The sequence below is a fragment of the Rhinopithecus roxellana genome, chromosome 18 (assembly GCF_007565055.1).
Source record: "Rhinopithecus roxellana isolate Shanxi Qingling chromosome 18, ASM756505v1, whole genome shotgun sequence".
Lineage (NCBI taxonomy): Eukaryota > Metazoa > Chordata > Mammalia > Primates > Cercopithecidae > Rhinopithecus > Rhinopithecus roxellana.
In genome coordinates, this window is record NC_044566.1 from 13,961,773 (window position 1) to 13,985,378 (window position 23,606).

Below are 23,606 nucleotides of genomic sequence, written 5' to 3' on the forward strand. Positions count from 1 at the left end.
TCTCTCCAGCTTGCTCATTCATTTTTACTACAGGCAGGGAAATCAGGAGCAATGTTCATCAGTGAATGAAAGGAGTGCTGGAAAGAGAACCACATTCTGACATCAAAGAAAGAATCTTCAATCATATGATTTTAGTGTGGAAAGCCAGATGATACACTCTAACATCTATGAAATCAAATCAAAATGCAAATCGGTTTATGACTTTCCTAATCTATGTTTCTGGATATGTGTTCACTGGGACACGTGGCTCAACAGAATAAGACTGAAGACAATTTCAAATATAGACAATAGTTAGTTCCAGTCCCACAGGTATTCAGCCTTGGAAATGACTTCTGGTCTCTGGGCTTAAAAGACCAGACTTTGCTATCAGTTTGAAAATGGCAGTGTCGTGGAGGGGCTCTTAAAGTTAGGAAGGATGGCCTGGCAGAGTCTCTCTTTTTTTCTTACCCTATCCCTGATGCTCATTAAGGCAGTGCTGGAGGAAAAAGGTCTCATTAGGTAATAGGAGTTGCTACCGAGTGCTGTTTAAAGTGCTTTACACCTATTAATTCATTTACTCACAACCAGACAATTCTGCAAGGAGAGCACTGTTTTATAAACTCTTATGGATGGGGAGCTCAGATACAGAAAAGCTAAGTCATTTGTCCAAGGTCACACGGCTTCTGGTATCACCAGGATTTGAACCCAGATCCTCAGTCTCCAGAGAACTTGCCACAATAGTGTTCTTTTAATGTGCCCTCAGCCGACTCTTGCACTTATTGATATCTTTGAACTCATGAATGAATGGGCTTAAAATTGTTTTTAACACAATGTACTTTGGTTTGAGTCTTATTTAAATAGAACAATGTGCCAGTCACCAGACCCCATGCACAGTTGAATCCTTTGGCCACTTACATAATGGATTAATTACTGGACACATGCTGCCCTCTTGTGATGAAAGTCACTCAATTGCAACCTCTCCTTCTCTGGAATGCACCCACTTACTTCCTTTGTTCCAGTCTCATGGTTGGGGGATGGAGGATCTGTAGCAGTGATGAAGCTGTTGGCTCTGTAGAGCTAAGATGTCACCTGCCATTCTGCAGGGTGCTCTCAGGCTGTGACTCCAGCCATGAGACCTGACCCCAGAGTCCTGCAACTTTTAGCACCTGGATATAGGAGAAAAGATCAGGCTTCCTGAAGGAACATTAAAGAGACCCCATCTGTGTCCTTGGGGAAAGAGCTCCATCTTGCTTAACTTGCCCTAGCAGATTGGAACCAGTGATAGTGACAGGAGGCAGCCAAATGCCTAGGCAAATGGGGCAGGTCCCAGGTGAAACCCCACCTTAAAGCCAAAAAACGGCCTGAGGGGTGAAAGACTGGATTGCTGGTCCCTGATGAAACCCACAACCGAGAGTGAGAACTTCTGTTCCTGTTTGCCTGCCCTTTCCTGATTGATTCTTTCTGAATAATGCCTTTTAACCAGTCGCATGTTGCCTTTTCCAATATTACCTATGACCTGCCCCTTTCCCATTCTGAGTCCATAAAAGCCCCAGACTCAGTCACAGTAGGGGGGCTTTCCCACCTTCGGGTAGGGGGACCACCCCTGTATCCCCTCTCCACTGAAAGCTGTTTCATCACTCAAACTCCTCGCCTTGCTCACTCTCCGATTGTCAGCATATCCTCATTCTTCTTGGGCATGGGACAAGCACTCGGGAACCAGTGCACAAGCAAGACTTGTCCCAGGCAGGCCATCTTCTGCAGCAGGTACCATGACTGAACAAGGCCCAGGTGGGGCATCTCCAGCTAGAGGTCCCTGGCTTGCAAAGTGGCCAAGAAAAAAATCCTGTGTCACCAAGTAATAGATTTGGCAGAAAGGTGATCAGTTGCAGAGTGAACTGAAGTTCACAAACCCTATCAGAACAGAGGGAAAATAAAACCAGACAGAAGACCTGTGTTCTAGTTCTTGTTCTACCAGTAGTTAAAGTGACCTTGAGTGAGTATCTTTTGCTCTCTGACACCAATTTCCTCACTGGGAGAATGAGGAGATTGAAAACTTAGATATTGCCAGGCAAAACATTCTGCATTTGCCTAGATCCCTTCCCTGAAGAGTTTTTTTTTTTTTTTTTTGCTTTTTTTATTTTTATACAAATCCTGATTAATAAGATACATATTCATATTATTAGTCCTCAGTTTCTTCATTCAGGAAATAATTCTACTTCACAGGGTCGTTGGGAGGAAGAAGTTTTTATTTGGCCTGATGTTCATGGGTTTAGCCAGGCTGGGTTTGTTTAGGCAAAGCAAGGACACATACACATATTTATAAATAAAAAGGTTTTAAATCAAGGAAAACTGATTTTTAAGATTCTGACACTTGCCCACTAGTAAGTGGTTATCTTCAACAGTGCCATTTTAAAACAGATGTTGATGTGTTCATTTATTCTTCCCTGCAGTCAGTCATTGGCATAGCACATGTATGTGTGTGGGCAGTGCCTGAACACTAGTCTGGTATGAGTGTGAGGGTTAGGGCAGGGAGTTTTATTCTATTCAAAGGAGACACTGCTGGCTTCACATTACATTGGTCTCTAATTTTCACTTGCTTCCAAACTTATTACACCCTTGATGTAGGTTAAAAAAATAATATTTCATAGCAAGGATCTGGGTTTTTTTGTTTCTGGTTTTGTTTGTATTTTGAGATAGGGTCTCTGTCACCCAGGCTCCTTACAGGCTTGACCTCCTGGGTTCAAGCGGTCCTCCCATCTCAGCCTCTGGAGTAGCTGGGACCACAGTTATACATCACCATACCTAGCTAATTAATAGCAGGAATCTTTGCCTTGATAATCTTATTCCAAAGAAATCACTATAAAGAATGTTTTAATTCCATAGAAATATTGTCTATAGTGACCACCACCACAGTCAGCCTGGAAACTTGAAGGTCTAACCTGAATATCTGGAATATTATTAAGCAAATTCTGAAACTGGTAGAATATATTAATAATTATAAAGACTAACAATGTGGGAAAATGACAAAAATAACTGCTAATGTACTCTGTGATTATAGCTATGTAAAAAGATGTCTCAAAGTAGGCAAAGCATGGAAGATTACATACAAAAATTAAAATAGCTGTGTTAGTGTTGTGTTATTATAAACATTTTTCCCTTTATGACATTATTGACAAGGCCAATCCCCCCTACAATGGAGTATTTTCCTATTTGGTGCCACAAAGCCAATACACAAAATCGAAAGCGTGTGTCTAGCAGTGCAGGCTTTATTTGATGCCCATAGAAATGAGATGTGGGAACCTGACTCACAAATCAACTTCTCAGCCTGTGAGGGATAGGGCATCCCCCTATGACAGCCAAGAAATCACAAATATAGGACATCCCTGATGTGAGCCAGGAAGTCACAGATATGGAGCATCTTTAATGAAGGGGTTGGGGAATTAAAAGCAAGGGGGAAAATATTCATGTCTTTTCTGGGAATTAGGTAGATAACTTTTTAGAACCAGAATTTTTGTCCCCCTTTTTTGTCCTTTTATGGCTTCTTCTGGCCATTGTCATGGTGATTGTCTGCTGTCTTGGCACTGGGGGGAGTGTCATTTAGCATGGAAATTAGATTATAATGAAGTTAGAGGTTCTTCAGAGGTCAAGTGAGCTGCCATCTTGGATCCCACCATTCTTTTTTTTTTTTTTTTTTTTTTTTTTTTTGAGGCGGAGTGTCGCTCTGTCGCCGGGACTGGAGTGCAGTGGCCGGATCTCAGCTCACTGCAAGCTCCGCCTCCCGGGTTTACGCCATTCTCCTGCCTCAGCCTCCCGAGTAGCTGGTTCTACAGGTGCCCGCCACCTCGCCCGGCTAATTTTTTTGTATTTTTAGTAGAGACGGGGTTTCACCGTGTTAGCCAGGATGGTCTCGATCTCCTGACCTCGTGATCCGCCCGTCTCGGCCTCCCAAAGTGCTGGGATTACAGGCTTGAGCCACCGCGCCCGGCCTCAGCTGTTTCTAATAAGAGAACCTTTCCATCGAATTAGGAGCCTGATCTCAGTTTTACAGGAGGAATAGAAAACTTACCACTTGCCGGTTGGGCGCGGAGGCTCACGCCTGTAATCCCAGCACTTTAGGAGGCCGAGGCAGGTAGATCACGAGGTCAGGAGATCAAGACCATCCTGGCTAACATGGTGAAACCCCATCTCTACTAAAAAATACAGAAATTAGCCTTGCGTGGTGGCGGGCGCCTGTAGTCCCAGCTACTCGGAGGCTGAGGCAGGAGAATGGCGTGAACCCAGGAGGCGGAGCTTGCAGTGAACCAAGATCGTGTCACTGCACTCCAGCCTGGGCGACAGAGCGAGACTCCGTCTCAAAAAACAAAAAAGAAAATCTACCATTTGCCATCTGGACGATCAGAGTATTTCCAAATAGAATTTAAGTCAATACCACACAAATTCTAATTCCCTAGAGGCAGCAGTTTTAATTTTGATAGTCTCTAGAAGCAATAACATTTGGTAGTTTCTGAGTAAATTTTAGACTCTCAAGGGTTTAGTTTTAGCAGTTTAATAAAACGTGAATTTCGTCTGCTAAGAAGTGAACTTCGTGGTAAGACTTGGCAAGTCTGAGGTCTGTGGCATTCCCCCTTTGACCTTCAGTGGGGCCATACTCATTCCCTCGTTCTTTCTGGGCATATTTGCTGCCCAGATTCTGCAGTAAGAAGAGAGTTGCTGCCTTGGGGTGATTATTATGCGAATACTCAGGTCTGGGGTTGGGAGGGACATGGTAGGAACCACCAAAATTGAGCCTTTAAGGGAACTGCCACCATGTAGTTGTTAACTGTACAGGATTTCCCCCCGCAACGGTCCCCTTCCTAAGAGGCTGCTCTACAAAGCCAGGCTTGGACTCTAAGAACTCAGAGGTGGACCACTGGAGGCCCTGCACGCCTTCCCCTTCACGTGCTGCCCCTGGCAGCTTGGTGCTTCTTGCCACAGGCCTACCTGGGTCCTCCACTCAGCAGTGAACAGCCGAGGAAGGTAGTGGACGTCGAACCTGGCCTGCTGGCCCTACCATGGCATGGTGATGAAGGCATGAACTTTGGCTCACTTGGCCTGTCCTGGCACCAGCCACCCCCTACTCACAAGTTATTTCCTCTGAGAAGCCACCTGAAGAGATTCAGAGGCCAGATGGAGAGACTTCAGAGGCTGCCGCAGCCTCTTCCTATCTCTTGGTAGGCAGAGAGGCCTGTGAAGGATCAAACTGGTAACACCTCTGGCCTTTGTCAGGCTCTCCTCACAGCACATTGCCCCAGAGCCCCTTCCCCACTGCGGAGTGAGTCAGCATGGGGTTCAGGAGTCAAAGAGTGCTTACCAGGCCGAGTCCCTTCAAAAACTCCAGACTCAACCGTAAGAGTGTTTTCAGTATTTTATTAACAGATGGGCTGGCAAGAGGACAAGTGATCTAGTAATATCACCCCACCCTCATGAGCAGCCATCACAAGCCCACCATGGTGAGGGGTGTCCAACATGCTCTGCTGGCCCCGTTCCCAGCTGATCCCCCAAGTCTTGGCACCAGTTTAGTCACCCTTCAACTGCTCGGGAGGCAGGAAGAGACTTCCCCTCTTCACGAGGTAAAGGAGACAAAAGCAGCCATTTGGATGCCAGGGCCACAAAGGCAAGCCATGCCCTGTTTCTTTGCGGGGACAGAATCATTTCTTCCCGAGGCCAGACACTGTAGCCCACGGTACTCAGCCTTCCAGAGGAGGGTAGCCTAGCAGAGAAGCCCTGAGTGGAAGCAGCAGTTTGAAGGCATCGTCATTCTTCTTAGACCAGCTAAGAGCTAAGAGGGCATTCTCTGATCTTCGCCAGCAGACAGTGAGACTCCAGGATTAAAATTAAAAGCTTGTGGTGCGTCCTTTCCTTGACACTAACTTTCCACAAAATCTTGGAGGAGTCAAATCCCACACTGCATATACCCCAGTGTCTCCAGCTGTGAAATGGGACCAGTATCAATACATGGGTAAGTGCTGAGAAGGAAGAAAATATTTCAGGTATAATACTTATCCATCAAACACCTTTTATTCAAGAAGCTTGGCACCAACTTTGTGCCACATCCTCAACTCTTCAATGAAAACAGCAGTGGCCGACTCGCTCCCGTTGGTCCCTATGGCAGGCGTTGGAATGAGCTGAGGCTGGCCTCCTCTGTTCGGGTCACAGCTTTATTCCTCCAGCTTCAGATAAAAATAATTATAATAGGCAATAAAGTCTCTTCACAGTGTATTTACTGTAACTACAACAGCTCACAAGACACATTATTTTTCTGCAGAATTGTAGCGGGTACTTAGGGAGTTTGCCAACCTGACCTTCTGCACAGGAAGCTGGCTTGCATCATAGAGGCGGGGGACTCCTGATAGTCCCGCCTCCGCAGGCCCCTTTAAGGCACTGACACAAAAGACTGCCCGGAGTGGCATTCGCTGTTGAGATTCTGGGGCAAAAACCCCATGCACAGGAAAGAAAGCATGCTCTCAGAAACAGATAATCCGCTTCTCGTCTTCATAGACTTTGGCCTCCTCTGGTTTTATCAGGTTCCCATTTAGGCTGTTGAAAAGGAGGAAGACAAAAGTACACAGATAAAATGTTAAGGACTCTGGCACACTCCTTCCCAAGGTGTGTTCATAGCACACACTCGTGCATCACACAACCCTGAAATTAAGGAACATACCCTTTTCAGATAGTTCCTTCATATTAGCATGGATCCTCTCCAGCTGCCATCCCTTTGTTCACTGAGTCTCACTAAGGTCACCTGTAGCCTCCATAAGCCTGAATTTAATGACATTTTCCAGGTCTTGGCTTTCTTGGCCCTCACAGGATTTTGGCTATCCTAACCTTTCCTCTCCCTCCTTCTTGAAGAACTCCCTCCCCTTGGCTTGGTTATATGCCCTGATTTTTCTCCCGCATCTGAGCACTCTACCTCCGTTTCCTTTCCTATATTCTCCTCCATGTGACCTCGACATCTGAGATTTCCTCCAGGCTTGGGGCTAAGCCCTTTTCCCCAGCTGATCTCATCAATGCCACAGTCTTGTTCATCTGTCAGTGGAGGCAGTTACCTGCTTGGCATCCTCACTTGGACCTCTCCCCCACACCTCAAAGTAGCCACATGTCCTAGGGTCTCCTGGCTTAGTGAATGGACCACTCTCATCCCGCTGTGCAGGTTAGTAACCTGGGGGTCAACCTGGACACCTTCTTTCTCATCCCCATGTTCCTTGTATCACAAAGTTCTGTCCTAATTCCTAAGCATCTAGAATGCCTCCCTGGAACCTCTCTATATCTTCAGCCGACCGTCTTGGTCTGAGCACCCATCATCTCTTCCCTGGATCAGTACAATGTCCTACTGACAGGCCATTTCCACGTATTCTGGCCTTCTCCAGTCCAGTTTCCTAGAAGAGCCAAGAATTGGTCTTTTTGCAATGCAATCTGATCACATTCCTCTCCTGCTTCAAACTGTTCACCAACTTTCCATCACTTTTAGGATAAAGACCAAAACACGCATCATGACCCACAGATCTTTTATGGTCCAGTCCCTGTCTATCTCCTCAGCCTCCTGTAGTCCCCCTTCCACACTGTCTGAACCCCAGGGCACAGCAGCTTCTGGCAGTTCTTCACACTCCCTCCTGCCCCAGACCCTTTGCACATGCTGTTCCCTACTCACCTCAGCTGTCTAGCTCCTATTCATCCTTCATGGCTTACTGTAAGTGCTGCTTCCTCAGAGAGGCCTTCCCTGCAACCTCATCTAAATCAGGTTCCCTCTTGGCCTTCCCTTTGTGATAGTACCCATCACAGTTGTAATTAAATAATGACGCAAATGATTTTCTTTTTTTTTAATGTGCATCTCGCTTTCTAGACAGTGAACCCATGAAGCCATGTTGTTCACCACTGGATTTTTGGTGCTAGCACAGTCCCTGATGGTCAAGCATTTCGTTATTCAAGGAATAAATGAAGACACGGTGCTAGTCCCTAGGACCGGAGCAACGACCTTGACTCAGGCCCCACCCTCCCAGAGCCACAGTCTGGAGGTAGCCTCACAGAGAGCTGTTATATTGGAGTGGGATACATTTCTATAATTTATAGTGTTCATTGTACACCTCTAATTTCTGTTCCTAAAGGCAGAACTCACCAAGGGACTTCAGACTTCCAAGTTATTTTCAGAAAGGAATGAGGTAGAAATAAGTGTCAGTACAGATAGTAAGTCCAAGGAGAAGACTCACTCTGTAAGTGCTGGCTCCAAGCAGAGCTGCTCCCTGAACCTGGCTCCCCGGCCAGCTCGACCACAGCCCTGTGGCCTGGTGTGGCTGTCCCTGGCAGGGCCAACAAAGCCACGGCCTTCTCAGAGCCCAGTTCCATGAAGTCACACACACAGGAGCATGCTCTGGAGGCTCCCAGAACAAGCCAGGGAACTAAGTGAAGACACTCCCAAGACCAACATCCAGGCCACCTGTCCTGCCCTCTCTGAATTGATGGCCAGTTCCCCTCTCCACCCTGACACAGGTGTAGGCCTTGAAGCTGAAGGCTCCTGGCCCTACTCAAATGGTTCCTTGTGTAGGAATGGTGGCCCTCAAGAGGGACGCAATGCAGATTTTGAAACTTGACAGAATTTAAAGCAACTGTAGGTCTTTACGACCCGCCTGACCAGCTGCAGAGAAAAATGGAAGCCAACTGCTCTGCAAACTGTTCTGTAGTCTGGCAGTCTCCTTCCTCTCCCGCTCTGCCTGCTGTCCTCAAAACATAAGAATCAGCAAAAATGGAGTGACCTGAGGGCAAAGACCCATGCAAACAGTTCCAGTGCCCTCCAGTGCTTCCCAGGCTGCTGGGCAGGCTGGGCCTCGCAGGCACACAGGCCATGGTGTCTGGTTGGATCTGGGCTCTGTTCTCTATGATGGTGTTTTTCTTTTTTTCTTTCTTGTTTGTTTTTTTAAGACAAAAAACACCCAGGCTGGACTGCAGTGGCATGATCCTGGCTCACTGCAGCCTTGACCTCCCAAGCATCCATCCTCCCACACCAGCTTCCTCAGTAGCTGGGACTACAGGCGCAGAGCACCATGTCGGGCTAATTTTTGTAGTGACAGGGTTTTGCATGTTGCCCAGGCTGGTCTCAAACTCCTGTGCTCAAGAGATCTGCCCATTTTGGCCTCTCAAAGCGCTGGTATCACAGGCATGAGCCACCATGCCTAGCCAACAATGTTTTTCAAAAAAAAAAAAAACAAAAAAAAAAAACAAAAAACTTTTGTCTACAACCCCAAATAAGAATTACATTTTACATTGTGAACCAACGCTTATGCAAACACATACCCACTCACATGCAAGCATGAACTAAGATGAATGAAATACTTCCGCACCACGCACATTGCATCCTGATATTCTGTTCTGTTCTGCTTTCTTTTTAAATATTGTTGGTTGCAACTCACCAAACTGATCTGATTTTATGACAAGTTCCAAACAAGTTCTAAAGCAAAGTTTAAAAAACATTGTATGAGGAGCCTATGTTGGCCAAGGAGCCGTTTTTTGTTTTTTGTTTTTAATTGGCTATGAAATTCTCCGCAGTCATGAAAGGAGGACATAGTTAATGAGGAATGGGCACCTGAGCTGAGGGTTTGGGTCCATGGTGAGACTGCCCCTTGGAGCTTAGAGAAGCCACAGTGGGCTCAGGAGCTCCTGTGTTCTTACCAGAAACTGGCTCTGCCTTCTGCCAGTCTCCACGTGGGTTGAAGCTTCACATTGGGAAGGGGTGTCTCAGGCTCTGAGGTTCAAAACAAGTTTCCAGAGCATTTACGAGTCTGGGTTGAGGTATCCTGAGCCCTCCATGCTCAGGTTGGGTCAGCCAGCACTTTGGTCACATTAATTGCCGCATCTCCAGCCCCTAACATAGTGCCTGGCATGAAGCAGGTGCACAAACATGGAGACCGTTGTTTCTATTGGACACACCATGCATGCACTACAGGATTGACTTGGTTTGGCTGTGTCCCCAACCAAATCTCACCTTGAATTATAATAATCCCCACGTGTCAAGGACAGGCCAGGTGGAGATAATTGAATCATGGGGGCAGTTTCCCACATACTGTTCTCATGGTAGTGAACAAGTTTCATGAGATCTGATGGTTTTATAAAGTAGAGTTCCCCTGCACAAACTCTCTTGCCCACTGCCGTGTAAGATGTGACTCTGCTCTTCATTCGCTTTTTGCCATGGGATGGTAAGGCCTCTCCAGCTATGTAGAACTGTGAGTCAATTAATCCTCTCACTTTTATAAATGACCCAGTCTCGGGTATGTCTTTATTAGCAGCATGAGAACAGACTAATACAAGGCGCCTCTCCCAGCATCCACCCAGTCCCACCTCACCCAGGCAATTAAGTTGCTAAGGAAGCTGCTGAGTGGGAAGTGTCTGTGCCTTATGGGAGGCAAGAAAGAAGTGGCATGGCACTCAATGTCACAGTAAAGCAAACTTTTTTTCTTCTTTTAGCATAAGGAAGTTCTCAAAGCAGAAAAAAGAAGTAGACAAAGAGCATGAGTCAGTTCAAGTCAGCCTGGAAATGTCTCACGGAGCCCAGAAAAGGGGAAGAACAAGCTCCAAACTCCTGGCCAACACATCCATCTCTCAATCGCTGAGTCCCAGGGGGATTTACTTCCACTAGGAAATCATTTCATTGGCCACTTCCCCCCTCCCACCCAGTGAAGGTAGATGGGGGCAGGGGCCCAGGGCAGGAGAGCACAGACCATGGAATCAGGCATCCTGGGCTGAATTCTAGCTCTTGTGGTGACCTTGGGTAACTTTATTTCACTAGTCTGGGCCTCTGTCTACATCTGTAAAACAGAGGTAATACCACTACTGTGCAGGGTTGCTGGAGGAATAAACAGAAACCACCCTGCATCGTGCCTTGCACATAGTCAGTGGTGGTGAGTAAACAGTCACTGGTGTTATTACTGTGACAAACGCTGGGATCTTACCAAATCTCTGTTATGCCAGTGTTGTTCTGTAACGCATCTGCCAGCTGGGCAGTCCCCTTAGCTGTGATCTGATTCTGGATAAGCCTGAAAGAAGAACATAGCTTGTATAAAATCCATAATACTGGATCAAATTTGACCCCTTTGTGAGGGAGTTGTAAGGGTGTGTTGGGATAAGAGACAAGTTGGTCAGGGGAAGAACCGAGTCCATGTGACTTTGTATCTGGCTAAAAGTGTCTAGATCAGATCCACTAGAGTAAAGGATAGCTTGACATTTTTTAAATTTTCTGTTTGTTTTTATAGTGAACATAATGTAATACATGAACAGATGTGTGTGTTTGCATTTTTCATTGCAGAGGTGCATAATCAAAATATATGGGGCCGGGTGCGGTGGCTCACGCCTGTAATCCCAGCACTTTGGGTGGCCAACGTGGGTGGATGACGAGATCAGGAGATCGATACCATCCTGGCCCACCTGTCTCTATTAAAAATACAAAAAAATTAGCTGGGCGTGGTGGCACATGCCTGTAGTCCCAGCTACTCAGGAGGGAGGCTGAGGCAGGAGAATTGCTTGAACCGGGAGGTGGAGGTTGCAGTGAGCCAAGATCGCGCCAATGCACTCCAGGTGACAGAGTGAGACTCCGTTTCAATATGTATATATATTTTGGAGACCACTAATCTGAACAACAAATTCTAAGAAACACATCATGGGAACAGGAAGTCTGACGTCTCCTTCCAGGTAGCAAGGGAAAGGCAAGGCAGGTTTTAAAGTTAAGAGGCTACCAACATGCAAGAGGGAGCAGGGAGAAACAGTTATGCTGCCATGAAATAGTTCTCATGAACAGTTCTCATGGGGCTCAATGGAAAAGCTTTAATAATGGGGCCTCTGAGAATGCACCCCATTGTTCTGGGTAGCAGTGATTCAAATGAAACAAAGGTTTCAGCAATCGCTAGGAAGCCGGGCCTCTCCTGAAATGCTCCCCTGGGCAGCTATGCTTCCAACCCAACCAGGAAATAAATGCATCAAGAGGCTGTGGTGTCTCCACTTCATCACAGAGTCATTCCTTGCTCCTGGCTGTTTGTAGAATAGGCTCCTGCTAAACCTGACCCCTAGAAATCCTGGCACTAACCCAAGAAGGAAGCTCTTACCAGGAAGACGAGAGCCCTATGCTATCGTGAGTGAAGAGGACTCCCTCGAGAGAGGCAGTATCGCAGAGCAGTTGCAGCTACTCTTAAACCCTCCCTCCTCACTTTTCAGCTACAGAACCTTGAAGAAATAAACATATCTGTCTGTGCCTCAGTTGTGTCATCTGTAAAATGAGAATAACTGTAAGAGTGCCCCCCATCTACTGGGTGTGTGAGATTTCAAGAGGAGGGTGTGTATTAGGCATAGTGTCCAGGGGAAGGGAGCTCTTGTCACTCTTACTGCCCAAGCACACGGGACCACTGGTGGCTGGGCTGTAGCCAGGACCTGGTACTCCCAGCCATATCCACAAGGGCTAGGGCCCCTTGGTTCAGTGGCAGAGGTGATGACCTTCCCTTTCAAAAGGGACAAAAATAGAACCAGGAAGTGGGCACCGAGTTCTATATTCAGTAACACTCTGCTGTTTTCCAGTCACCACTTAGGCTTTGTTGAAGACAGGAAAAGCAGCCTCCAACCAAGACTTGGTAGGAGGCCAGGAAGGAGAGCACCTAATGCCCCTAAAAAGCCTGCAGTGTCCAGGCACATCCACCCACTCGGGCTGCCTTCACTAGGGCCAGTGCAGTTTGGGAATGCACAAAGCAGCCGAGACCATCTTTCTGGCCCTGTCCTAGCTCTGCTCTCCCTAGAGAGGCTGGCCTGCACTTAGGGAATGGGATCAAATAATTTTGCAAGCTAAAAAGCAAAGAAAAACCAGTATGTAGCAGAGTCTAGTCTTTTTGCAGAAATTGACAAGGTGAGTCTGAATTCATAAGAAATGCAAAGAACCTGGAATGGTCTAAACATTCTTGAGAAAGAAGAACAAATAGAACTCATACCTCCTATTTCAAAATGTACTACAAAGCTACAGCAATGGTCCTGGCATAGGAGAGACATATAAATCAATGGACCAGAACAGAGAATTCAGAAATAAACCCATACATCTATGGTCAATTGATTTTTGACAAGGGTGTCAGGGCCATTCAATAGGAAAAGATAATCTGTTCAACACGTGGTGCTGCCGGGACAGCTGGATATCATGTGCAAGAGAATGAGGCTAACCCTCACTTTACACTATACACAAAAATCAACTCAAAATGGATTGCAGACCTATATGTGAGGGGAAACAATTATAACACTGAACAGAAAACTTGTGTGGACATCTTTGCGATCTTGGATTAGGCGATCATTTCTTAGATAAGACAGTGAAAGCACAAGTAACCAAAGAAAAAAATAGATAAATTGGACTTCATCAAAATTAAAAACTATTGGCAGGGTGCAGTGGCTCCTCGCCTATAATCCCAGCACTTTGGGAGGCTGAGGCAGGCGGATCACCTGAGGTCAGGAGTTCGAGACCAGCCTGGGCCTAAATGGTGAAACCCCATCGCTACTAAAAATACAAAATAAGACAGGCGTGGTGGCTCGTGCCTCTAATCCCAACTACTCAGGAGGCTGAGGCAGAAGAATCGCTTGAACCCAGGAGGTGGAGGTTGCAGAGAGCTGAGATCGTGCCACTGCATTCCAGCCTGGGTGACAAGAGCAAGACTCCATCTCAAAAAAAAAAAAAAAAAAAAAAAAAAGTGAAAAATTTTTGTTCTTCAAAGGTCACTATCAAGAAAGAGGAAAAACTCCACAGAAAGAAAGAAAATACTTGCAAAACCTGTATCTAGTAAAGGTCTAGCACCCAGAATATATAGAGAAACCCTATAACTCAGCAATAAAAAGACAAACCCAATTTTAAAATAGGCAAAGGATATGCAGACATTTCTCCAAAGAAGCAATACAGATGCCCAGTAGGCACATAAAAAGACATTCAACATTGTTGTCATCAGGGAAATGCAAATCAAAACCACAGTATTACTTCACACCCACTAGTATAATTAGATTTTAAAAGATGGACAATAACAAGTGTTGGTGAGGATGTGGAGAAATTGGAACCCACATACGTTGCTGGTGAGAATGTAAAATAGTATATCCGCTTTAGAAAACAGTTTGGTGGTTCCTCAAAAAGTTACAGAATTGCCATATGACCCAGAAATTCTGTTTCCAGGTATATTCCCAAAAGAGATGAAAACATATGTTCACCCAAAAGCGTGAACAGGAGTGTTCACAGTAGCATTATTCATAATAGTCAAAAAGTAGAAACAACCCAAATGTCCCATCAACTGATTAATAAACTGCAAAATTTCCTTAGAGTGAATTATCATTTAGCCATAAAAAGGAATGAAACATGCTAGAACACAGAGACAAAAGGTCACATATTGCTTGATTCCATTTATGTGAAATGCCCAGAGTAGGCAAATCCATAGAGACAGAAAGCGGATTAGTGGTTGCCAGGGTCTGGGAAGGAGAAAGATAGGGAGTGACTGCTTAATGGATACAGGGGCTTTTTGGAGTGGGGAGGGGAAGTAAAAATGTTCTAGAATTAGGTGGTGATGGTTGCACTAAAAACCTCTGAATTATATACTTTAAGAGAGTGAATTTTACAGTATGTAAATTTTATCTCAAAAAATACTTTTGAAAAGCAACACGGTCTGAAATTCTAAGGCTCTCTGAGTTACCATAAATGCTTTAACGTCTGGTTGACTTTCAACATTTCTGCCAAACTCTCTGCCACTTCATCGTCGAGTTCATTTTGGGTCAGCCTAGGGAAAAAAAAAAAGGAAGTATTTACTCAAGAGAGCCTACTTGGCAGACATTGTTCTAGAGTTCACAGGAGCAGGAACCCAGCCCAAGGCTCTCCAGCTACACAGACGATCACCCTGAGAACCCAGAAAACAGCCAGGCTCCAAGCCCAGCCTGTCAGCTGCACGGAAGGTCAATGGGACTCATTTCTAATGCAAATCCTGTACCCAGGCTCCTATTTCTTAGCCCGGCTACCTGTAGAGGAGCCCACCTTCCCTCCCCACTTTTGCTGAGCCCTCAGATTTCATGGAAGATGGGGGCCCACAGAAAATAAAGATGGGGGCCCACTGCCTGCTTCTCAGGTCTCTTCTAGTCCCAAGGTCCCTTGAACACCACTGACAGTGTGTTATTCCAAGTCAGTTTGAAGACCTGAAACAGCCTGCACATTAAAATGTGTTCAGTGCTTTGCTCTTAGTTAACTTGTGAGGGACCCAAGTTAAGTGACTAACAGTTCAGGAAGCCTCTCAATGGCCCTTAGAACCAGAAGTGGTCTGGATAAAGCACCAAAGTTCCTCAGTGTAAATAGGGTAGGACCCACTTGTGCCAGTGGACGAAAGAATCATTAGGAAGAATAGAACAGAAAGAACATTTTAAAAAATCATTCCTTGAAGGGCAGTTTGGATGTGCCTGTCCAAATTTTAAATGTGTTTCATTTTAAGACAATTAGACTTCCAGAAATTTACCCTACAGTGTGCAAGGATATACACACAAAGCTTTACACATTGCAGCATGCATTGTAGTATTATCCTAATGTAAAATCTGAACAAATTTAAATCAGAAACAACTGATGAAATACATTGTGACATCTATTCAATGGATGATGTGCAGCTAGTAGGGAGAATGAGGTAGAATGAAGAGGGAGAAGAACACAGCATTGACACCTGCTCCGGACTCAGCCTGGGCAGGTTTGTATCACCCACGAGCAGGGTGACCTTGGGCAAGGGGCTTAAGTTCTTTGGGTCTGAGTTTTCTCCCTGGTGAATGTTAATAGTATAGATCGTATAGAGTGATTGTGAGGCTGAGTTAACACAGGGAAAAAGTGTAGAATAACACATGGCATGTAGTCAGCACTTGAGGGCTTCTAGGTGTTGACATTACTGCTATCCATGTGATTTCGCTCTCCATGGGGCACCTGGCCATGTCTAGAGGCATTTTTGATCCTCACCACTGGGAGGTACAGGGCAGAGACGCTGCTAAACCTCCTACACAGGACAGCCCTACTGTAACAAAGAATCACTTGGACCAAAATGTCAACAGCATCAAGATTGAGAAACCCTAAAGGAGACATGTAAAATATGTGTAATCCATGACTATGATATTTTTAGAGTCACTGGTTGAATGCTATTCTATTTTGCATATCTTTGAACATACATAGAACAAAAGGCTAGAAAGGAAAGGTTATTTTGGAAAACACTACGGGAGGTACTTTCACTTCCTCCTTTTAGGAGGAACTTTAGGAGGTACTTTCACGTCCTCCTTTAGTGTCTTACATTTTTTCCAAAAACCATATATTACTTTTCAAAATGTTAAATGATTTTTTGAGGGGAAAGAATTTAAAATGCACTTACTGGCCAGCAGGCCTAGTGTCAAAACTCTCTCCTAAAGATGACATTGTCATTATTCTCAGTAATTTAGCAAGATCAGATGAGCACTGGGCTCTGAGTAGATGATAGGGAGGGGTGTAATACAGCTCCCTCACCTAACCTGTAAGGAATTTTTTGCTTTCCTTTTTTTTTTTTTTTTTGTAGATAGAGGGTCTTGCTATATTGCCCAGGCTGGTCTCGAACTCTTGGCCTCAAGCAGTCCTCCCACCTCAGCCTCCCAAAGTGCTGGGATTACAGGCATGAGTCACTGCACCCAGCCACCTGCATGGAATTTATGATACAGGGATGTAAATAAAATTCAAATAAAGCAAAATAAAACATTAAGTGACCATAAAAAAGGGAACACCAACAAAAAACACCCTCAGGAGGCCACATCCACTTAGTAAGTGCCCTGGAGTGCAGAGAGGGAGCGAGGACTGTGGGCTTCAGGTGAGCTGGATGGAGCACAAAGGCCAAACCTCAATGTGAAGACCTGGGGAAGGAGGAGGCTGCCTGCGGGGAGGCAAGTGAAGAGGAAGAAGGGAGAAAATTTTGAGCCAAGTGCATGGAAGCTGGCCTCTGCCAAGCACATCTGAAGGTATCTGAGGATACCTGGATAGCTTGCATGGCCAGCCTTCTGGTTCTCCTGGGGCCTAGAAGGCCAAGGCCTCAGACCCAGGCTCCTGGAGCCCACTTCCCCCTCCTGTACCTGTCTATGCTTGTGGAAGTGGCTATTTTCTTCTCTAGGAGGAAATTAAGTTATCAACTTAACTGAAAGGCCTAGAGCCTTTCCAATTGGGAGACATTTTTTCTGTTAAGATTCCAGGCCATCTGCAGCCCCTGGGATAATTTCTAAGACCCAAACCCTCCAAAATGACTCTGTGCCAGGTGCAGTGGCTCACGCCTGCAATTCCAGGACTTTGAGAGGCCAGGGCAGGAGAACTGCTTGAGCCCAGGAGTTCAAGACCAGTCTGGGTTACAGGAAAATCCCATCTCTACAAAAAATTTTAAAATTAACTGGGCGTGGTGGTGCGTGCCTATAGTCTCAGCGACTCAGGAGGCCAAAGCGGGAGGTTTGAATGAGCCTGGGAGGTCGAGGCTGCAGTGAGCCGAGATTGCGCCACTGCACTCAAGCCTGGACGACAAAGTGAGACCCTATCTCAGAAAAACAAACAAACAAATGAAAGGACTTGAGCTATTACCACAGTATTTCTAGAGACGTGTTCTGCTGCAGGGCCCTCGCAAGGCTCTTTCCTCCTTCTGTGGAGACGCCGTTGGACGCAAGACTAGGAAGGAACATGCTTGGGGTGAATTATTAGAGACACATCTACATTCAGTCTTAGCTTCAACATCAGAACAGCTGGGAAGCCTCTGCCTGGCCGTGGCCCCAGCCCAGACTCCCTCGGGGCAGGATGCAGAAGGACTCAGCTGAAGCGGCAGTGCCCAGGCGTTGCTGCCCCAGAGCCCACACAGAGAGCACAAGGGGAGGCCGGATGAAAACCGGGCCATCAGCACAGCCTGCTCACACAACGGTGGGCTGGGGTCGGTGCCTCAGGTTTCTGCACATGGGCAGGAGGCTGGAGAGGCCTGGCAAGCTGTGCTTCTAAAGGCTGGTCCCATCAAGGGACCCCATCTGCGAGACCTGGTGAAGTCTCTTCTGCTACTGACCCCACCTTCTTGGACTCTTTTTCAGTGGTAGGAAGGACAGCAGCAGAGCCTTGGACATACCAAGGCCTCAAGATTTGGCCAGCAGCCTAAGTGGGGGCTGGGTAGAAGCATCCCTGTTTATAGAGAGGAAGAGTCCCTCTTTTCTAGCATCATCCTGAGGACAAGGAAGGGGCAGGAATCTGCTGGCCAGCATCTTGTTAAGTTTTACCTGCACTTAGGAAACCCTCCCTCTACCAGCAAGGGGCATGCAGGGATGGCTGAGGGACTGGAAATGTCCTCTGTCTTGATGGGGGTGGTGGTTGGCTGGTGTGGGACACATGCAGAATTCACTGAGCTGAATAAATACTTAAGGTGATTCCTAAAGGATCTAGAACCAGAAATACCATTTGACCCAGCAATCCCATTACTGGGTATATACCCAAAGGATTATACATCATTCTTCTCTAAAGACACATGCACACGTATGTTTATTGCAGCACTATTTACATAGGAAAGACTTGGAATCAACCCAAATGCCCTTCAGTGATAGACTGGATAAAGAAAATGTGGCATATACACATCATGGAAGTATTCCATTGCAGTCATAAAAAAAAAAAAAAAAAAAAAAAAAAAGAATGAGATCATGTCCTTTGCTGGGACATGGATGAAGCTGGAAGCCATCATCCTCAGCAAACTAACACAGGAACAAAAAACCAAACACGCATGTTCTCATAAGTGGGAGTTGAACAATGAGAACACATGGACACAGGGAGGGGAACATCACACACCCGGGCCTGTCGGGGGGTGGGGGGCTAGGGGAGGGAGAGCATTAGGACAAATACCTAATGCACGCAGAGCTTAAAACCTAGATGACAGGTTGATGGGTGCAGCAAATCACCATGGCACACGTTTGCCTATGTAACAAACCTGCACATCCTCTACATGTATCCCGGAACTTAAAGTTACAAAAAAAAAAAAAAGAATGTGCTTTACTAGATGGCCTCTTATGCATCAAAAAAAGGTTTGACAAGAGTAAGGAAAATCACACATGCAATCCCTCTTCTATTAGGAGCGCCAATCACCCTTCCCCAGCAAACCTAGAGCAGCTAGGAGGGACCAGGTTGGCCCCTGGAGACAGTAGGGCCGCAGTTACCTCAGGGTGGTCAAGCTGGGGTGGTTCCGCAGAGCCTCTGCGAAGGCTTTTGCTCCTTCATCCCCAACTTGATTGCCCCACATCCTGAGGGAGAAGACAAGATAGTGAATGTTAGCTCCCCCAAAAACAGCCACACTCACCCCTCCTTTTATGCCAATGGCCACAGCTCAGTTCCTCCTCAACAGACAGATGTTTGTGCCCAGTCCCTGGATCTGTGGCCTGGACACTAATTCCTCACGCTGGCCTCTGAGTGGGCTGCTCTGGATTTCAAATTCAAGGACTGATGCAAGACTGAAGAGCAGGGGAAGCCTTGTGAACAGAGGCCATCGGCAAGTGGCACAGTTGGAGACCGAGCCTCACCACGAGCTTCAGAGAGCGGTCAGCCTGGGAGCCTGAACTCATGAGACAAAGCAACTGTATGTCTCCTGTGGAGCACAGAGGTCCGCAGAGTCCTGGAGGGAAGGCTGTGTGCAGGTGCTGGGTTCCCAGCAACTGCTCAACTCTGGGCAGGGTCAGAGACATTCCTGAAGACATGGTCTTCCAGGAGACAAAGAGCAGGAAGTACCTTCAGAAACCCTATCAGTAATGTTCCTGTCACATAAAGAGGACGTTACCCAACTAAGCTCTGCAGCTGTGGCCATCTTGGTGGAGAGTTGTGGAAATAAAGCTGTATTCTCTCCCCTAGAGCACATCCGGAGAGGCCCTGGCTAAAACAGTCTGCATGGTAAGATGGCTCTGCCATCTGCTACCTGTGCGAACTTCGGGAAATTATGTAGTCTCTTGGACCTCAGTGTCTCGTCTATAAAATGGAGATAATTAGAGCATTCCCTCATGGAGTTGTTGTGAGGATTCATTGAGTTAACAGATGCAAAGCACTTAGAACAGTGTGTGGTTTGCACAAAGTGTTGGTTGTTCCCAATAGGATCAGCATGCACTGTCGACACACAACGAAGCAAGTTCGTGTGGCCCACTCACAACACAATGGCGGCTGCCTCAACAACACGTTCGCACCAAGCAAACTACCTGCTTACACCATTCCAGGAATGGCTTGCTGGAACCCAGAATAAGCGTTTTCAGTGTTTTGCTTAAATATATGTATTTACTATATGATTGAATGGTATCACATTTTTAATAAAGTAGAAAGCTACTCAAGGCATGAGATGAAGTGAAAAAGGAAGGATAAAACTCTGTACATACAGTCTGACCCCTACTATATTTTTTTAAAGTGGTACAAAGAGAGAGAGGAAGAAAGAGAAAGTGAGAGAGCTTAACTGAGCTTAAATGTTAACAAGAATTATTTTCCGAGAAGATCATTTGTATTATTTTTCATAGTTTCCAAATAAAATTACCTGTGTTCCTTTTATAATCCAATAAAAATTATAATGATACAAAAAGTTTTAAAAAGCCTCAAGAATCAAAACCACAATGAGACACTACCTCACACTCATTAGGATGGGTATTGTCAAAAAGAGAAAATAGCAAGTGTTGGCAAGGATGTGGAGAAACTGGAATGCACTGTTGGTGGGAACGTAAAATGGTGCTGCTGCTGTGGAAAACAGTATGATGATTCTTCAAAAAATTAAAAATTACCATGGGATCCAGCAATCCCACTGCTGGATATATACCCAAAAGAATTGAAAGCAGTCCCTTGAAGAGATATTTGTATGCCCATGTGCACAGCAGCATTAGTCACAATAGCCAAAGCATAGAAGCAAGCCAGTGTCTGTTCTTGGATGAATGAGTAAACAAAATGTGGCATAGCCACACAATGGAGTATTACTCAGCCTTAAAAAAGAAGGAAATCCTGGTCAGGCATGGTGGCTCACGCCTATAATCCTGACACTTCAGGAGACCAAGGTGGGTGGATCATTTGAGGTCAGGAGTTTGAGACCAGCCTGGCCAATGTGGTGAAACCCTGTCTCTACTAAAAATATAAAAATTAGCTGGGATCGGTGGCAGGTGCCTGTAATCCCAGCTACTCATGTGGCTGAGGCGGGAGAATTGCTTGAACCCAGAAGGTAGAGGTTGCAGTGAGCCGAGATCATGCCACTGCACTCCAGCCCGGGCAACAGAGTGAGACTCTCAAAAAAAAAAAAAAGGAAATCCTGTCCCATGCTTCAACGTGGATGAACCTTGAGGACATGATGCTAGTGAAATCAGCCATCCCCAAAAGGCAAATACTGTATGATTCCACTTACATGAGGAAAAGTAGTCAAAACCATAGAGAAAGTAAGCAGAAGGGTGGCTGCAAGGGGCAGGGGAGAGGGGGCCAGGGAGTTATTGCTTAATGGGCACGGTTTCAGTTTTGCAGCATGGTGAAAACTTTCCACTGTCTCTCCCTGACAGCGAGCCCCAACGGTCCTTCTGGTATACTGATGTATGAAAAGAACAGCAGGGGCCCACATACACACACAGCAGGTTATACCACATACTTCCGCCCCCTTGTACTCACCCAACGTCAGAGATTGATTTGCTGTTCTTCACAGCCAGGGCGAGACACTTCCCTCCTTCACTCGTTATTTTGTTTTTTCCCAGTCTGCAGAGAGAGTCACGCACAGTCAGCCTCCAGCTATGCAGGGGCTCCAACGTGGGCCACTCTCCTCCCCAGCACAGAGCCCCTTCCAGCCCCATCTTGGGAACTGTGCACTTTCTTCTGGGATCCACAAGAGCCATGCCCTGGGCCTCCTGTCAGGGAGGGACCTGAAACCCTGAGGACAGTCAGTTAGGGTTCCTCTCCAGGAGCTGGCCCACAGTCTCTGCAAAAGCTCAGGGACCTGAGCCCTCCCTGGGGTCCTCTTAATCACCTCAGCAGCATCACTGACTTCCCTTGGGAGACCTGAGAGGTCCCACTTTGACTGCCAAGGGTTAAGGTATGTGGCCACTGTCAGGGCAGGACTAGAGGCTCCAAGCCTGGCACACTGTCACCCCCTGGGCAGGGCACATCTACAGCAGGGCAAGGGCCCAAGCTCTTGCAACCAGACAGGAAACTCCCTTGGGGCAAAAAGACCACCAGAAAGGGTGAGAGTTAGTCCTTTCTTCGGGCTAGTAGTTACTGAAATCAAAATGCCAACCTTTCCCCCTACCAACGACAGGTGGCTCTTCCAGAATCCAAGCCTCACGGATCACACAGAGGTATCCTTATTTGACCAACATGGCCCTGGGACTAGTGGGAGGCTTTAGGATGAAAGCTCTTTATCATGACATGTAATCTTTGAACAGCAGAAGGGGGTGACCAAGAGAAGATACTAAGGAACCTGGTCCCTACCCCACTTACTTAAGGTGTGTGAGGCCTTTGCATTCATCCAGGATTTTGGTGACGTACCTGGCTCCGACATCGGTGATCTGGTTGTTGTATAAACTTCAAGAGAAAGCACAGCCATGAGACTTTCTGGCTCCTGATGTCATTTTAATAGCCCCTATTTTTTGAAGCACATGCTGTCTACTGATTTCCAGTCTGGGTTGAAAGGGGAACACACAGGCACCAGAGTTCAGGGCTCTGAGGTCTCATGGCCCAGGTTCAATCCAGCTCCACTACTTTCCCCAGCTTTATGACCTGAGACAAGTCACCTCACCTCTCTGTGCCTCAGTTTCTCCATCTGTAATACAGGGGTAATGACGATAGCCCCCTTGCAGGGTGGTTCTGAGGATCTTAGGACATAACGCAAAGCCCTAGTGCATGAGTGCTCAGTGACTGGCAGGTGGTGGGTATTTACAACTAAGATTACATTCAGCATCTTGAGAAGAAAAGATTCTGAATATTGAAACTTCTCGATGTCTACCTTTCAGCCATCTCACCACTCAATGCCAATTCAATAATACAGCAGATGGAAGTTGAAAGGCAGCTAAGTTCAGGCTTCCAGGGTTCCACAGCCACACAGAGCCCTGGAGCCAAGTGTGGCCTGGGGTCGTTTGCATCCATGTCCTCATTCACATTGAAGGCCACTGAGGCCCCAAGAAACTGAACAACTGCTCCAGCTTGCAGAGCCACCAGTGCTGTGGGGCTGACCTACAATCCCTTGTCTCAGGCTCCAAAACCTCAAAGGCTCTGAACGCCCAGAGTTTCTCACAATTCTTTTGGCAACTGATGTGGAGCTATTTATAGTCTTTCTTACCACACTTTGTTTGACTGTTTCATCCGTTCTGCGAGAGAAATATGAGTGTTTGAAAATGGGGCACTGCCATAGACCCCTGTGGCCACATCATGCCGTAGCATGCACTCAGAATCCCCTTTCGGGTCTTGCCCCAAAGGCTCTGGATGAGGGATTCTGGACCCAAAATAGTCCAGACTAATATGTAAACAGGATTCTAACATTTATTAAACATATCCCCTTATATTCTCTTTGCATCCCCCAATAACCAGTTGTAAACCTTCTTGCCTATACTGGGATCCCAATTTTATAGGTTAG

At 46.4% G+C, this 23,606-nt stretch overlaps 1 protein-coding gene across 4 annotated transcripts in view; it reads right to left on the reverse strand.

The window, feature by feature from the left end:
- Positions 1-5,365: 5,365 nt before the first annotated feature.
- Positions 5,366-23,606, reverse strand: part of NOD1 (nucleotide binding oligomerization domain containing 1) — a 49,224-nt gene continuing 30,983 nt past the window's right edge. For 3 of the 4 annotated variants that reach the window (XM_010371164.2, XM_030922224.1, XM_030922227.1), the window contains 7 exons: positions 22,475-22,558; positions 21,653-21,736; positions 19,201-19,284; positions 17,603-17,686; positions 14,694-14,777; positions 10,956-11,039; positions 5,366-6,555 (listed from right to left, as the gene is read on the reverse strand). In XM_010371164.2, the coding sequence (XP_010369466.2) occupies positions 6,483-6,555; positions 10,956-11,039; positions 14,694-14,777; positions 17,603-17,686; positions 19,201-19,284; positions 21,653-21,736; positions 22,475-22,558 (577 nt within the window). In that variant the 3' untranslated portion in view covers positions 5,366-6,482. The remainder of the gene's footprint in view (positions 6,556-10,955; positions 11,040-14,693; positions 14,778-17,602; positions 17,687-19,200; positions 19,285-21,652; positions 21,737-22,474; positions 22,559-23,606) is intronic. The other variant, XM_030922226.1, reaches the window with a different exon arrangement.